This window comes from Ptychodera flava, unplaced genomic scaffold (assembly GCF_041260155.1).
Source record: "Ptychodera flava strain L36383 unplaced genomic scaffold, AS_Pfla_20210202 Scaffold_55__1_contigs__length_887147_pilon, whole genome shotgun sequence".
Lineage (NCBI taxonomy): Eukaryota > Metazoa > Hemichordata > Enteropneusta > Ptychoderidae > Ptychodera > Ptychodera flava.
In genome coordinates this window covers 736509-755150 of record NW_027248377.1, presented here as the reverse complement: position 1 = coordinate 755150, position 18642 = coordinate 736509, and the positions used below count along the sequence as shown (strand labels likewise).

At 33.2% G+C, this 18642-nt stretch overlaps 2 protein-coding genes across 3 annotated transcripts in view; one reads left to right on the top strand and one right to left on the bottom strand.

The window, feature by feature from the left end:
• Nucleotides 1–18642, top strand: part of LOC139128469 (phosphatidylserine synthase 1-like) — a 324577-nt gene that overhangs the window by 96339 nt on the left and 209596 nt on the right. The gene's annotated exons all lie outside the window — the stretch shown is intronic.
• LOC139128467 (uncharacterized) lies at nt 440–8753 on the bottom strand. The gene is made up of 4 exons (XM_070694238.1): nt 8593–8753; nt 7328–7403; nt 6963–7058; nt 440–638 (listed from the first exon to the last, which is right to left on the bottom strand). The coding sequence occupies exons 1-3, from the start codon at nt 8751–8753 to the stop codon at nt 6966–6968; spliced, it is 330 nt and encodes a 109-aa protein (XP_070550339.1). The 3' UTR covers nt 440–638; nt 6963–6965.

Genomic DNA, 18642 nt, shown 5'->3' with positions numbered 1-18642 from the left:
TTCATTGACTTTGAGAAGTTTGATCAGTAATTGGCAATGCATTGTTTGTCATTTCCCAGTTCTATTGACACAGGGTTTCACCTTCAATTAATATTTTCTAGAATTTGTGAAGTTAAAAATAACAAAATTTTTACTGTTCCTGTTGGCTGATTGTCTGCACATGATATCTTAGGACAAAATCTAGACTGGGCAGTTATTAGTGCCAAGAATATCGATGCCACATTGTACGCATTGTAAAGGCATGAGTGTGAATAGTGCCTCTTTTACTGTTGTAATTTAAATCAATGTGCCCAGCAGAATAAATGAGATACTTCAAATTGAAACCAGTAATCTTTATTCTCTTGCTTTTCTCAAAATATAGGAATAGGAAAAATGATAAATCGGTTATTACCCAATCCCCTGTTCCTTGTGTTTTATCAGCATTTGTGTCATTTGTGATGCATCAGATACAAGACGAAGTCGAGTGTCTGATGCATCATTCACAATTGACATTCATGCTGATACAACACAGGAACTGGTGGTATTGGGTAAAAACCTCAAAGTATATTATCTCACAAGAAAGAATTGAAAGGAGTTTTAGAATATTTTATCTTCATCTGATCAGGCAAGTGATGGCCACTCCTGTATTGAAGCTGCTCCTACAATGAAAATTACACAAATTGATATTTGCACAGTTAATCACCTTATAACATCTTCAATTAACACATCAGGTCAAGGTTACTTATACATAAGGCAGTGCACATGGTGTCAGGAAAGTCCAAAATTACATCAATGACACTTTGCTTGATCACATTTGGTTAGTTGGGGCAGGCCTAATTGATTGTATGTATGATATTTACAGTTGAGGCCATTATTCTTCGGTGGGGCAAGTTGTAATTACCCACAAATTTAGCTAGGGATATAGCAATATACCAAGGGAACTTCCTATATTAAAGCCAAACTCTGTTTTCCTATCTGGAGCGGCAAGATAAACAAACACAACCGGTAATGAATTTTACCCTCAGCAATGGTGATCTGATAACCGGTATGAACCATTTTCATGAAGGTTCGTTAAAAGGGGACTGGATTGGAAAATGAAAACTACACGGAATAAAACAATCTTAAGAGATCATATCATGCCTTGTCTTTTTTGATAAATATTAAACTAGGTTTGAAAAAACTGTATAAAGTAAAATTATTACAGAACATGGTATTTTGTACAAAAGTTTGAGATCACCCCATGTACATTGATCTTTCAAAAGCTGGTCTTAACTATGTGGTTCACAGGAGTCTTATTCAAAAGCACTCAGTGACTCATAAAAAGTCAACTTTATAGTCTGTCTTGAAAGCTCCATCAAAATCCGAGACAAGATGACAAAATCTGTTGATATTTTAACAAGGAAAATAATCGTACAAAGCTACATGAAGTTGAAACTATGGTAAATATCGCTCAGAGAATAAATGCACCACAGACGGTACTTCAGCATGTCATCGCCCATCTCACTCTCAGTACCATTGCCCAAAACATCCTGGATGGCCACAATCAAAAAGTTTGACATGAACTGCACAACTAGTTGCTTAATTTTTTGTTGGTGAAGAAACCTTTGAAAGTAGCTGGTAAAATATTGACAATATACTTTTTTTAGAATACTTGTACCGTGAAAAACCAGCCGGCAATCAGAACAATGTTCAACATACTACACAATGAACTGAGCCACACATACAAAATCACTACCAAAGTTCCCTCTAACCAGCTAAATTACAGAAACAGGAAAGCGGACAATGAGTATATTATGGTTCATCCCAGTTTCAGATCACCATTGGTGGCTGTAAAATTTGTTACCCCGTGTTTGTTTAGATCTCATCTTGCCGCTCCAGATAGAACAACAGAGTTTGAGCTTACAGGTGGCAGATACAGGCTAGGTTTGCCACTTCGATGCCTGGTATGCATGTTTTTTTACACACACTAAAACGTTTTCATATCATTACAGGAAGGAACCTAATGACTTGGTTGTTTGTACTGGATAAACAACAAGAAAACCGACACGGGCATGTAAGCCTGGAGACAGATTACTATCACCAGTCTGGGGTGCCAATTAATGTCTTTATGACCAGATGGTTATTGACTCACACACATCCAAATTAAAGTCAGGCACACTATTAGGTAACAGAAACATGATATTTATTATTCCCTTGTACTTGGAAAAGAATGTAACTGTCACACAATGTCTGTGATGGAAAACGGCGTGTCAGCACTTTCTCCTGGAGATGTAGTTGTTGTAGACAACTGCCCCACTCACCACAACCGAGGGGGTGAAATTCTTTCTGAGTTCTTGGACAATCTTTGGATTGAGTATGTTTTCACGCCAACCTACTCCCCTGACATGAATGCAGCAGAGTATGCCTTTAGACACCTTAAAACTGTGTTTACAAGACCACAATATAAGGGGGAACCATTTGATTTCTGGGGGGGGGGATATGGAGGATTTTGAGAAAAAAAAATTTGTCACCAGGTGAGAGAGAAGAAAAAAAAAATGATCCTGTCATGGCCTGAGAAAAAAAAAATTGTCATAACAGACAGAAGAGAAAAAAAAATTGTCACAATGCACCAGAAATAAGCAAAATTTGGAAACCTTATTCTCATGTATTCTTTGCCGGCGCGCCGCCATAGGCGGCGCAAATGTTTTACCACAAGCAATTCTTATGTTTCTTTTCCCAGCACTTATGATATAAGCATGCACTACATAGGTCTACTTTACACCTCAGTACACTCAATGTTTTCCTTCCCTTTTCTGACCCAAGAAATCATATTTCAGGATTTCTGTTGCAATATCTCAATGGCATAGGCACTATCTAAAGGGGACTATTTGACTTCTGTAAATTGTGAAAATTTAAAACACAAGACAGGAGTCAATAAACTAGTGTTAAACCAATATATTATTTTCTCAATATAAATTTGTTAGAAAGATGTACCTTGACAATGAAAAATTGAGGAACAACAAATATAATGAAATACAATGTGTGAGCCTTGTTTTTGACCACAAACACCGGATCGCAAACATACCATATTCAGGCTTTTCATTAGAAGCTGGCAGCTGGAGAAATGACACAAGAAGGTCACAGATTTTCCGTTCCTGTATATTCATTTGTCTTCAGTCTCTGGCAAACAGAACTGTTTTTCACAAATTGTATTGTCATTGTTTGGTTGTTGAATATTGTGACTCAAACACTGATCATGCAAAAAATGTACAAAATATCAGTGTTCAATGTCATTTTCAAACAGTTTTACCAAGTGCAAAATAAACTGAAACTCCTCTCAGATTGCACCATTAAACACATCAATTTCTCAAAATTTCCAATACGAGAGGGGAACCCCCTCTCGTGCTCTCCCCCTTGGGGTATTCTAACAGTTTCACTTAGTAAACAAATTAAAAAAACTCTCAGATTGCACCAGACTGCACCATTGCACACATCAATATCTTAAAAATTTCCATGCAGGATAGGGAAAGCCCCTGTGACACTTTCCCCTAAGCCTCTCTCATGTTCTCCCCTGTACTTTCAAATTCTGCCCGGTCAGATATCCTAGTGAAAACCCTGTCATAATATCCATCCAAATTAAACAATATACTATATAATTAGATACTGCGTGATCTTTCATATCTTTATTTTATTGTGACTTTGAATTTCAATTTGATGTGTTCACCTTTTTTGAACCATCATGAGATAACTGATGATAGTCTAGCAGGGTACATCAGGATTTGAAAGGTCTTTACTGTTGCTGTATTTTGTAAATTTTACACATGTATTGGTATTTAACTTTTCTAAGTGGGGGATCGGTCAAAATTTCAGAGTTAGAGAGGGAGGTTACTCAAATTCATCATGGTTGGCGAAGGGGGGGGGGTCACTCGAAATTTCGGAGTTTCAGGCCGTAAATAATGACGGCTCCCTTATATACAACGCATTACAAACTTGATGACCAATAAAAAAAAATTGCACTGCTACTCCATTTGGAAAAAAAAAATTGATGCAGGTCTGACAGTAGAAAAAAAAAAATTGCTGTCACTCTGACAGGAAAAAAAAAATTGCTCCCATACCCTCTTCCTCCATACCCCCCCCCCCAGAAATCAAATGGTTCTCCCCTAAGGAGTTGGCCAATGACAACCTAGAGTATGCTATTCTGAGAGCAGAGTTCGTTATGGACATCAACCCAGCACAGGCTTGGTTTTTATCAATCTGTTGGGTATTTAAACTTGTAATCTGCATCACAGATTAACCTTTCCTTGCACATGTCAAACACCAAGTGCTAGTTTGAAACTGCATGGTCATCATTTGATACAGCTTTGAAAGAAGAAAAATGGGGAACTAATATTTAGATTAAATTAATAGTCACATTATATAAACATTGTTATTTTGTTATCTGCAATTGGTTCGTTTAAATTTCTCAATAACAATTGAGATGTTTTTTGAGCATATCTGAAATTAAGATAAAAAATTAAAAGTACATTCATTTGTTCATATTATATATATATATATATATATATATATATATATATATATATATATATATATATATATATATATATATATAATCTATATTAGACCGATAAAAGTATAAAACAGTGTCTTAGGTCACCGTAAAGAACATGAGCTTAGTTGTAACAATGTAATATTCACAATTTGTTACTGAAAAAATACTTACCTCTTGTAGCTTAAGCTTCTGCTATCGGACTATCAGAAGATTCAAATTTAAAACAAAGAAGCACTTTTGATGTTGAATTGATTTCAATAATTTACTTTATTTCTTATTTCAGTAGGGGTTTCAGTAGTTCTTGTATGAAAGTTACATTCTTGTCCAAGTACAAGGGAATAATAAATATCATGTTTCTGTTACCTAATAGTGTGCCTGACTTTAATTTGGATGTGTGTGAGTCAATAACCATCAGGTCGTAAAGACATTAATTGGCACCCGAGACTGGTGATAGTAATCTGTTTCCAGGCTTACATGCCCGTGTCGGGTTTTCTGTTGTTTTTGCCAGTACAAACAACCCAGTCATTAGGTTCCTTCTTGTTAATGATATGAAAACGTTTAGTGTGTGTAAAATACATGCATACCAGGCATCGAAGTGGCAAACCTTGCCTGTATCTTTTGTAGGGAAGTTCCCCTTGGTATATGCTATATTCCTAGCTAAATTGTAGGTAATTACCAACTTGCCCCACCGAAGAAGAATAAACAGCTTCAACTGTAATAGCTTTTTATGGACCTTAGCTTGTAATTTCCATATTGTCAAGTGCGTTGGACACCTTTGGATGCACCGTCCAACAAAACCCAAGGTAAAGTATGTAATGATTGGCAACTGTTGCAGCGGACACACGCATTCACAATACCATGCAGCCTGGCACCTCAAAATTAGTGAATACAATCTACCATGCTGAAGTAATGATGTACTCTTGTTACATTGTACCGCATGGAATTAATGTAAACAATATTTGGTAATTCATCAAGCAGTAATTTTTAAGAAAACAGCTTATCATTGACTGGATCTGGAGGTCTTAAGTTGTGTCTCTGTACAAATCATCCCCAATAGGTTAAATTCAGACTTATTTTTTACCAAGTGAACACTTTTGCTGCTCATTAGCATACTTCTGGTAAATGATATCTTTTTTAAACAAATTCAAATTTACAGTTGGGCACACATTCTACAAATCAACAAAGGGTATTTTTTGACCATAAAATCTGAAAAATGATCTAAAATACAAACATGCAAGTTCACCCCAATATGACATAATCAAACTTAAACGTTTATCTGTAGGAATATGCATACAAAGTTTCAAAGCAATCAGACGCGCAATTTCATAGAAAATTTTTCTTGACCAAAAATGGAAAAAATTTTACCAAAAATACAAATGTGAAAATTTCACCACAATTTGAAGATATCTGACAGAGATCAACCCAAGGATTATGCATATACATTTCCACAGCAATCCCACAAGCAGATTCAAGATGATATTTTTTACCAGGAATGGGAAAAATTGGCCAGAATACACAAGTATGAACATTTCACCACAATTTGGAGACAGTCGATTAAGGTTGCCCCTTGAGTATGCATAAGTTTCAGAGCAATCAGAAACTGTTTCAGAGAAGATGTTTGACAAAAATTGGAAAACTTGCTCAAAAATTACATATATGAAAATTTCACCACAATTTTAACACATCTGACAGAGGTCAACCCAAGGATATGCATACAAATATTTTAAGCAATCCAGAGAAAAAAATATTTTCATAAAAAACGGGGAAAAATTGCCCCTCAAATATAAATCTAAGAATCTCAACTAAGGTTGCCCATATACATATCAAGTTTCAAAGCAATCACACACAAGGTTTCAGAGATGTTTGACCAAAAATGAGGGAAATTGCCTCAAAATGCACAATTACAAATTTCACCACTATTTGAAGATATCTGACAGAGGTTAACCGTAGGATCATATATCTATGTTTCAAAACAATTGGATAAGAAGTTGCAGAGAAGATTTTTTGACCAAAAATGGGGAAAATTGCCCTAAAATACAAAAATTATATTAATTTCGTCACAACTTGAACAAATCTTAGTAAATTCACCTGCATACCATGTTTCTATCAAATCTTGTCATTTGTTACAATATTTTAGCAATTTGCAGGATTTCGCCTCTTTAACCTCATTTACATATTTTTCACTTAGTTGTGCATTAATATTTGAACAAGTTCACATCACACCCAAGGTGCGCCCGTATATCAAATACTAAGATGCTTGGGTTTTTAGTTTTGATGTGGAGGGACATAAGCACATACACACACATGCATAGAGACATACAGATGTACAGACGCCACTGACTTATCATATAAGCTGTCTCTGGTATAAATGTATACCAAATGTGAGCGAAAGATTTATGCATAGCAGCTGATGAATTTGAGCCAAGTATGTAATTTATGCAAGTAGAACAATAACCTGTTAGGTGTGCTTTCCAGACCTTCCAATCTTCATTCTACTTACTCCTTTCACTACACTTTCTTTTTCACTTTTGTCTTCTTTCTCATGGAAGAGCTACAATTAAAGAACCCAATGAACAGAAAAGGAATACAACTCAAATATAACTTAAGTGAAGATGTAGATTTCCTGTCATCAAAAATTGTCATCACTGCACTACTTTAAACCATGAGCATCATTCAGTGAGTAGATGTGTCTGTTGCACTTGTGTTTGGATTAGCTCTTCTTGACTCGAACTCAACAGTGGCAGAACACAGACACTGTCGAACTAATATCTCATCAATATTTCTGACAGCAAATCACCCTGACATCATGAATATACTCACCTCCCTCTCTTCTACTATCTGTAATTTCTCTTCAATTATGTTAGAATCCATATCACTTTGCAGTTTTAAGTATTTCCTGTAAAACATAAGCGTCAGAAAATCATGGACAATATAAAAACTTGAAAGTTGCCTGCTCAAGGATTAAAAGATATGACCTGCATGACTAGATAATAATGTCTAGCATACTGTATACACCAGAAATCTTCCTTCTGATCTCAGTTTAAAACCAAAATCAGAAATTGTCACCTGTCTATCAGGCATATAACTCACCTAGCCCATGAAGATGAGTACGTTGTTATTTATTTCTTACTAATCACACATATTTAAACACATCACCAGTATCCTTTTGAGAGTATAGCTGAAATTGCTTTTAAGATTCATGTAACAATCACAGAGTAAAGTTCATAAAATTTGTAATTGCAAAAACTATTATGACTCTTGATTACGTACATCACATGCTGCACCAACCTGTGTTAATTTACAAAAAGGTACTCAAACAATATTCTGTGCACATTCCCCCAGCTGGGATTGATGAACAAAAGTGCTCAGATGTATGTACTAGCTTGGTTTTTTCAATCACAAGATATATTCTGTTACCATTTTGATTCTCATTTGCTGGTACATATATCTCAAAAGCAGCTTTACAATGTTGGCAAAGAATACATTGCAGACAAATGGTTTCTCTCATTTTTTTAAAACCTAAGCTTTGGTTCTAGTACACTAATGAGGATATTTAAAGTGATATAAGTATTTTGTGTAAAAATGTAAGAGACAACACTGTTTCCAGTTATATTCACTCAATGTGATAAGTAATGTGTGTGTATATGCTTTGAAATTGGGTCAGGGAAACTTGCATGTTCAAACTATGCTGGTATTCACTAGCTTTTTCCAATTAAATATAGGTTGCTGGAAATGAGATGGCAATTCAGTAATAGTATATGATGAACTTATATTAAGTGCAGAATAAATATTTCTAAAATCAAAGATACATTTAAAGGGAAAATTTGGTATAATTTGATTATTTTATTAATAAACTTGAAAACATGCCTCTGTGGGATTGTGATAAGTGTATGCAATATAATTGTATCATGGTCTTGCTCATCCAGTAAGTTTCAAAAATTCTTCCTTGCATCTTCATTTTATTTCTTCCATAATGTGACTATAATAAAAAAATTAATCTTACTGACTGAGATGATGACCATTTCATAACTTAAATTAACTGTTTCAAGGATGACAAACTATCACAAAGCAGATTTATAACTCACCTGAGAGTAATCTTTGATGCTTCTAAAGAGGAGATTCGTTCTCTGGTTGCTTTCTCATCTCCACTGGTGAAACCTCTTTCCAATCCACTTTTCAGTTTCCTTATTTCATCATTGATCTCTTGTTCTGATTTGAATTGTAACTTTGCGTCTAACTCTTTCATCCTAAATTCTGCCTTTGAAATATCAAATCAGATGTAAAGTATATGATTTATAGCATAAATATACGCATTAAATACATTCACATCGAAATTGACCTATGGCTTGTCTCACTATTCACAGTATGACAAAATTATGGGAGAGCCACAGGAAGAAAACTAGTGATGTTTAAAACTTATACTTTTGAATTTGAATTTTGTGACGCACACTTATCATGGTAAAAATTGTCTAAAGAAGACAGAGTATTCATCTTCTCTCCTTGTTTATGAGAACCTGAGTTTGCCATTGCTTATATGTTTTAGAGAAATAACATAAGAGTAAATCAGGTCAGGCATTAATGAGGTCATGTTTAGTTCACTTAAAGTAGAAATGGCATTTGATATCTGTAATGATTTGGTTATTCGAAACTTTCCTTTCTAATTACTCTATATGAACGGACTTTAACAAGAGAAGGTATTTATATAATAAAACCACTTACAGCTGACAATTTGAAATGATATATTTTGGTGACATATTGTCTAAATCACTCTGCAGTCATTTAATTCAGTTTGCCCAAGAGCGTATTGCACCACATGACTGCATCAATTACACTGAAGACCTGTTCTATTTGATGAATACACACACTTTGGCAAAAAGTAGAATAAAACCATCTTAAATATTTCAAGAGACTTCATAATCTGACTTGCATGCATATACTGAAAACTACTGTACAGTGAATATAAAAATATATACCTGACCTTAATTTTAAGTTGTTCACTGATAATATCCATTTCTTTACTGAGTTTTTCTGTTTGTTCTTCTGCATCAGCTTTCATTGTCTGTATCTGAATATTGGCAGCTTCTAAACCATCGGCAGAGGCCTGCATGCTTGTCTTTAAGTGATTTGTGGTTAAGTATAATAACCAAATTGCATAATACGCAAGTACTGGATGTTACACATATCAAATAAAAATGCACCTAACATTCAGTTTTGACTCATGACTAATGTGGCTAAATTATCACAGTCTTGAAACGAAAGCATTTTGTCTGGTCTCATGCACTCAGATCGCTTATGGGTTAAATATACAAAATTCAAGAAAAAATGTTATCACAATGAATGAGCAAATCAAAAAAATTACTTCTTGTATTAAACAGTCAATGCCTATATAGTATACAAACCCTTAAAATGAAACAAAACTAACAGCTTCTGACATCTTATTCTTTTAATCTCACAATGCATTATAAAAATATATACCATGAAAAATATGATCAAGACAGCCTTCACTAGTCTAGAATTATGTAATGAATACAATCTGTAATTTTCATCCAGAGCTGTAAGAATTTTGGGAAAAATACAATCCAAGTTGAAACAATTACCATAAAATGAAGGAGGCACTGCTCTTAACAACAAACTTTTTTCAAGGCAATATTTATCATCAAAGATGTCATGATAATCCCTCATATTTTAAAAAACCCAGAAAATCTCAATTTAGCATGGTAACAATAGTCAATATAGCATGATAGCGATAGTGTGCTCAAAGGATGAAGGGATATACCGGTATATATTAATCAATTTATTATATAAATAAAAAAATTGGCATTATTTTTTTATTTAACATCATTTGAAGCTACAGTTCATGTGAAAAAAGAACAATTTTGTCTTGCATTATCAATTCTCATTCTTAAATGGCATGGATTTGACAGACAGACATTCAAAAAGTGATTAAAATCATGATAAGCAAAATTTAAACAACTCTTTTTCAAAGTGTAGGAACTTTATCGCCAAACAAACATGCGTAAATTTCACAAAATTTGACCTGGCCAGAGTGGAGTTATATTCTTTTAAAATGCTGAATAAAGAAAGCAGGACATTGAATAATTTGCATGTATTTTCACTTCTGGTTTACCAAACCTATGAATACTTGCTAAAAGGTGAACCTGACTTAAATACTTTGATATCAGGTAAACTAGTAAATGAAAATATAATGAATCTTTGCAAAGTAGTGAGTTTTAGCAAACTTTGACGTGTTATGTGCACCTATGCCCCCCTATGTTATGGAACAGATAATTCCAATATTATTTGTGTCAGTGATAAAGTTAATTCCTAATCATGTCTTGATCAGAGATGAAGCTGCAATACAGATTATCCAAATTGTTGATAATATCACTGAATTAAAGTGCTTTAGAAATTACTCAGTCTCATATAAATACATGTTATAACTGATGTTAATGTCAAGAGACTTTTGTCTTTCAGCTTAATTTGTTTTCAGTGTACCAGTGTCAATTAACAGCTTTCTTTACAAACAAAATAACAATTTATATTTTCCCAAGTATGCTCAAAGTAAATTCTAAAATATTCACATGTGTAACCTGAGATTTTGTTCTCACATCTAGTACCGTAACAATGGCTTCATCAAATATATAAACCATTTACATTTCTTCAATGTTCATACTGTGTAAAGTGCAAAAAAGGATACCCATGCTTCATATTTTTTCCAGTATTCTGAAAATGAACAGCAACATCAGTAATATCAATGGTACATTCACATGAAATAGAAAGGATGGCATCAGCTCTGTAATTCCTTCACTGACATCTACCATGGAACACACTGAGGTAATTTTTTACTGATACTCAAACACTACAGACAAACATAGTTTGTCCTTTATATTTTTAAAGTTTGGGATATTATTAGATTTTTTTAACTAGCTTGGGCAAGAGTCTAAGCATTAATTGCTGCTGTTCTCCTCTTAGCTACACGACTATTTTATCTCTACAGGAATTGATTGCTAGACACAGTTTTTTTGACAGAATTACACTTCAGAAATGACCTTTGAGAGTTCATCCATATTAGATGATACAGACTTATTTTCTCACTACTATTTTTTGATAATGCTCTAATACTTTTTACATAATCAGCATTGGATTCAAAGCAAAGACACCTTCCATACCAAACACGTAGTATCTCTTTGATGATGAAAGGGCAAAATAATACGTCCAAATTTTGATCAACTTCATTCAAAAGGCGCCTTAATTAATAGTTGAAATATTCCATATTTTCCCTCAAGACATGTATTGAACTGCACAGATTGCAACCTATTGAAAACACTTTGACATATTAGCTACAGATGAAAGGATTTGTAAATATGAATAAATTTAAGGTCTGTGCTCATCTAACAGTGTGGACTTCCAGGTGAAATCGGTGTGTGGTCACGAGATGGTGTATATAGTAACAAACCGTTGTATAATGCACATATATGACTCAAAAATTTACACCATAACACTTAACAATGAAAGATTCTTGAATAGTGATTTCAAAATACACTATTCATATGTGAGATGTCACTAAACCTTCAGAATTCAGTTAGAATTTCAAGTTTATGTATTGTTTTCATCAAAATGAACAACTAAACAAGGTATCATCAGTGATCGTAACTTTTAATGGCTAAACTGTTTGAGGTTTTAATAAGTGTTCCTTGTGAGGATCTGGAGCACTTAAAAAACTTGAACTTGATACACACTTTTGAATTTCATATCTGCACAACATTTTTACCAGTGAGTAGAATACATAAGTTGGTACATATAAGAAAGTGTTGGTAATTAGTATTGTACCCTACTATGAAGACTTTCAGTGTTCTGGCCTATGTCATTGTCTCACTTGCAACAATTACTCCAAAATGATTGAGAATTAGCAATTTTAAGACTACCATATTAATTAATGTTAATAATATAAGTTTTCACGTCAATGTTACATGTGCCTATGCTAGAGAAATGGTTTAACATGTCCTTATTATGCATGGTACCAATAATGTATAATTACCTGAACCCAAAGTCTTTATGAGATTGAAGGTGTTAGAATTGAATGGTTTGATATTGCAGTATTATTCACAGAACAATGAATAACTACCCTAACCCAAGGTTGTAATATTGTTCCATATTGACTCTAATGAAATTGCTTCTGACAATATCTTTCAGGACACAAATTTGCTATTGTCAATCCACAACCTATGGTGATAGATTTATATAATTTGATTTCAAATCATCTTGAATGAAATTTTTAGTGTTCACATAATCAACTACAGGAAATGAAAACAATCACAGATTTGAAGTGATCTTGAGAATTTGAACAAGTGCCTCAATGCTGGAACAATGATCATTGTAACTCAATGAAATAGAAATTAAAATGTGAATTAAATGTCATAATTAATGATCTCTTTCATTTGAAAGGAAGTTAAAACGATATTTCATTATTATCAACAGTCCATTCACTGACTACAATACAGTCACCTGCAGTCTTTACTCATAATGACAGATGTTCAATTTGCCCCGGCAATCAGTTAATGATAAGTCTACTCACTGACAGTCCAATTAAAGATAGTCACTAAATAGTCTTGTCATTTAGTCAACAGTCCACTCAATGACAGTTTTACAGATAGTCACTAAATAGTCTTGTCATTTAGTCAACAGTCCACTCAATGACAGTTTTACAGATAGTCACTAAATAGTCTTGTCATTTAGTCAACAGTCCACTCAATGACAGTTTTACAGATAGTCACTAAATAGTCTTGTCATTTCTTGTCATTTAGTCAACAGTCCACTCAATGACAGTTTTACAGTCTACATGAAGTCAACTGTCAACTCAAGTCTACATTGTTACAGTCATCACTAGATGACTCAATGACAGTCTATGGAGATAGAGCTGTCCACTCATCAACAGTTACATTCTACACAATGACAGTCAGTCACTAGTTCACTCACTGATAGTCTTTCAATAGCACAGAAAATTTTGAGCGATACACTCATTTATTAATTATGATTGATAACTATAATAATATGTTAAACATTTTAAACAAAAGCTAGAACAGTATCAGCATGTATAGCAACCACTTGCTATCTCTATGTCCTAAGTATTTCAAAGGAAATTAATGCACATCGGGTACACGTCCTTGGTACTCACTTTCATTTGTTATTTCCATGGATCACTAACATGAAGATTATCGTCAGCAGCAGCTGATTACTTTGATGATAAGCACAGACTGCAACACCTCCAGTTTGTTTATAAAAATGTTTAATATACTATCATAAATAATAAGTAAATATATTGCTCACTATCCCATATACTACATCAAGTCTACTCATTGACAGCCAGTCAGCCGGTATTTTGTTCACTGACAGTCAATATACCTACTCATCAACCTGCCAATAGTCTATCCACTGACAGTCTATCAGTACTTGTACACTAACTGGTAATGAGAAAACAGTCCACTCAAACTTAAGACATTATAAAGTAATTACTCATTGACGATCAGTACACAATGAATTCCCCAACAGCAAGTCTACTAAGTCTGCTCCCTGACAGCAAGTCAATAGTCAATGCTCATTGACAGTCACTCAACAGCCACTCAATGACTGTATAGTCAGTAGTCTATAATCACTGACAACTGGCCTCCATTCCATATACACCAAGCACTCATTGCAATTATACTGAACTATATAAAAAAATAAACAAGTGCACATCCAGGAATTTCCGATAGAATAATCATCAGTAAGATAATTCCAAGATACCTTTCCTCTAGGTCAGTAAGTATTCAGCAGAATTAACAATCAATAATCAAAGATTCTGGAATCGTGAGAAACGCAACTCATATATTCCATCTCAGCATGCAAAGCAGATCTTATTGTTCCCAACTTGATGACTTAAAAATGTTTGTCATAACAGTACTAATTAGTTACAACTATTTAATAACTTTTTTAATGGCTTGGCAACTGTGGATTATACTTTTTATCGTCTTGTGAAAAATGTTATGGCAGAAAAATAGATGGTACAAATAATTGATAATGTAAAGAGTTTAAGAATGAAAGATAATTAAAACTGCGAAGTATACGTATGATTGAAAAAAAAATTGTGAAATAGAAAGTGACCAAGAACACTGTGTACCTTTGCATGAAGCAAATTTCAGTGTTCCATTATATTCTGATTTCACAAAATTAATGCGTATCTTACTTGCAATCCCTAAAATTTGAAGGAATGTATGAAGGCTTCATGTATCGTGTAAATTAATGAACACTACTTTAAAAGCAGGTACACACACACATTAAATTGTAACTGAGATGCCATGCATAAGCAACACAACTTACAAGGACATGTATGACACATTTCACAGGTTTCATGGTTAGTGAATGAGAATAACAATTCAGATTTACAGATGTTGATGATACTCTCTGATGTGACACTCCTCAGAGTGATGGGATTCTCTTACCTTTATCTGCTTCTCTCCACCCTGAAATAAAGCATTGAATGATCAATGATACAAATTTAAGTTTGATATTAATATACTGTCAGACAAATATCATGTTCAATGAAATGATTTATCATGGCATAGTTTTGTACAGTCACTAATCATGTCACGTTTACATGAATATTTGTTGTAAATTTTGTAGTAGGATTGCTGTTCTCAACAAATTTCAGACTAATTTCTTCAAGAAATGTCATTTCTAATATAGTTGTAAAATCCTGTGTTTCTGCAGACTTCAATGTGCCTGTTGAGTGGACAGAAATTTGAGTTTGGAATAATACTTGTATTTGATTGATTATTCGTCCATTAAGAATATTACAGACATGTTCAAATTTATAGAAATATGTGTACATCAAGTACTATACATGTATGTCATGTTCATATACAGTGAGAGTGTGATACAATCAAAACTTTCTGAATATCAGTTTGGTACAATAATTAGAGCTACCTTATCAAATCAATATGGTACATGTAGCTCTTATAATAATTGTCCTAAACATTAGAAACGAACTGACATCTTCCACCTTGGCATGCCAAGCTAAATTATTGTTCCAAACTTGATGACTTACAAATATTTGTCATAACAGTACTCATTAATAATAACAACTTTTCAATAACTTTTTTAATGGCTTTGCAACAATAGATTATGAATTTTCTCTGCATCAATATGTTTTCATGCCAGTTTTTATCATCTTGTGAAAAATCTTATAGCAGAAAAATAGATGATACGAATATTTGGTAACGGAAGAATGAGTTTAAGAATGAAAGATAATTGAAACTGCAAAGTATACGTATGATTGGAAAAAAAATTGTCAAATAGTGAACAAGATCAATGTGTACCTTTGCATGAAGAATTTTAGTGTTCCAGTATATCCTGATTTGACAAAATTGTTGCATATTTACTTGCAATCCCTAAATGTATCGTGTAAATTAATGAGCACTTACAGGTGCACACACTGTCACACATATTAATTGTACCTTAGATGCCATGCATAACCAACACAACTTACAAGGACATGTATGACACATTTCACAGATTTCATGGTTAGTGAATGAGAATAACAATTCAGATTTACAGATGTTGATGATACTCTCTGATGTGACACTCCTCAGAGTGATGGGATTCTCTTACCTTCACCTGCTTCTTGATACCCTGAAATAAAGTATTGAATGATCAATGATACAAATTTAAGTTTGATATTAATTGACTGTCAAACAAATATCATGTTTAATGAAATGATTTACCATGGCATAGTTTTGTACAGTCACTAATCATGTGATGTTTACAAGAATATTTCTGTAAATTTTGTAGTAGGATTGCTGTTCTCAACAAATTTCAGACTAATTTCTTCAAGATATGTCATTTCTAATATAGTTGTAAAATCCTGCGTTTCTGCAGACTTCAATGTGCCTGTTGAGTGGACAGAAATTTGAGTTTGGAATAATACTTGTATTTGATTGATTATTCATCCATTAAGAATATAGACATGTTCAAATTTATAGAAATAAAACTGTGTACATTTATTAATTACATGTATTTCATGTTCACATATACTGAAGGTGTGATACAATCACAACTTTCTGAATATCAGTTGGGTACAATAATTAGGGCTACCGTATAGAAATCAATAAGATATAGCTCTAATAATTGTACCAAACTGATGTAAAAACATTTATAATATTAGAAATATAAAATTGTACCCAGTCTGCTTTTAAAAAGAGTCTATCATCTGTTTGCACAATTTTACAAGGAAAAGATATGCCCTGTTATTTCAACGGGCTCTGGGTTCTTGTGAACACAGACACATTTTGTTTATACACACAGTCTTCCTAATTCCCTATGGACTGTGAGTTGGCTGTCTATAGCTTTACATCTTTTACAACAATATCAGATTGTGAATGCTGGTTCAAACTAGAAATCAAATGTAAACAATAACAGTACATTTTACACAAACGGACACCAAGTTTACAAGCTAATAGTGAACATTTCAACATGGTTTGGGGATTGGACAGTAACTTGTGATAATCATACAAATCCCAAATAGTGAAAAATCATGAACGTTTGATCTCAAGTTGCATTTACATTTGTATGTAGTTTATGTGTATGTATAACATTTTACTGCATCTTTCCTTCAAAGGCTCTATTTGTTAGAATTTAAAAACTTTAAAAATACTACATAACATCTGCCATATCTGAAAAGTAACAGTCCATTGATCTAAGAATGTATATCATTGTTTAAAATCAGATTTTCACCTGCAAATAGCAAGCTTGTCAATGAACCACTATAATTGGATTGTTTGATAATCCTCTCATCCTGGACGAGTTAATTAGTGACTTGAATAATGGTAATTTCCTCAAGCATGTACTGCACCATGTGTTAAACTTCTGATCAAATGCTGGCTGATATGGTCCTTTCTATCCCTTTTACAATTTTGAACTGTACATTTGTATATTAACAGGAAAATAGATTATTCTTCAAATTTTATTTTAGTATAGTTACATATCAATTTTGCATTATACTCTAACAAAAATATTGATCTATGTATGCGGGATATAATGAAAATGCATAGATCATTATCTTTCTGATGACCCTTTGCATTTCAGAGAAAGTTAGAGTTTTTGTTGAGGTCTGCACCCCAGTAAAGTTTCCCACTAGTTTCCAAGGTAATGTTAAAGGGTATCCATCATATAAGAATTCAATCCTATAATGGAAAACAGAAGTGGTACTAGCTCCCAAAACATTGATTGTATGAAAGTTTTGGTGAAAACACTAAAAATGTACACAACATGATAACTACGTAATGGTTCATATCACAAAATTATTACTCGGAATTGTATGCTATGGGATAATTTTATAAAATATAACATCTTACTTTGCGTAGCTTTCTTCTTCTCTGTAAAAAGCAAAGTGGAGGATCAGAATTAATTTTATGTTCAAACTCATATACTGAGGTTAAATCATGAATATTAGGCAAAACAACCATAAATTTGGACTGCTTTTCTGAAAGAAATATAACATGTACATATACACAACTAATGTCATCAATGCATTCATGAAATATTAATTAGCTTTAAATCATGCACACCTTGAAAATGATGAATATCCATACACTTTGTTCTTGCATATTTCTTTAAAAAGTATACTGGCATTTACCAATACTCTCCTCATGAGATTCACTGGTCATATTATCTCAAATTTTACCTTTGTATTTAATTGATCATGTAAAAGCTGTATTTTTCTCATGATGAGACTACAATACATCATCCGTATACTCAACATTCATCGTTTTAATTGACAGAAAAGAGCAATACATGTATTTTACATAGATCACACTTTACTTCAGTGTGTATGTATACCATGGACTCAATAACTAACATATGGGATATACTAGTTAAAGTAGTATGTTACTTGCTAGTTTTTACTAAGATTACATCAACAACCCTGTACTGTACTTCCATTTGATTTGATCAGAGCCAATGTAACTAATAAATCAAATTTGAAAGCTATCAGACATGCATTTTTCTAAATGTTTTTGCCAAAACTGAAATTTTTTGTCGCAATATTGACACTATATGAATTTAACCATTTTATCAGATGTGAATGACATCATGCCTAATCA

Bases quoted from the DNA above. Each gene is read 5' to 3' on its own strand.
- LOC139128467 (XM_070694238.1), bottom strand. From the start codon at position 8,753: ATGAAAGAGTTAGACGCAAAGTTACAATTCAAATCAGAACAAGAGATC. The intron at 7,404-8,592 runs GTGAGTTATAAA...TATGTTTTACAG, and splicing joins GCATCAAAGATTACTCTCAG to GAAATACTTAAAACTGCAAA. The intron at 7,059-7,327 runs GTGAGTATATTC...CTTTAATTGTAG, and splicing joins AGATAGTAGAAGAGAGGGAG to CTCTTCCATGAGAAAGAAGA.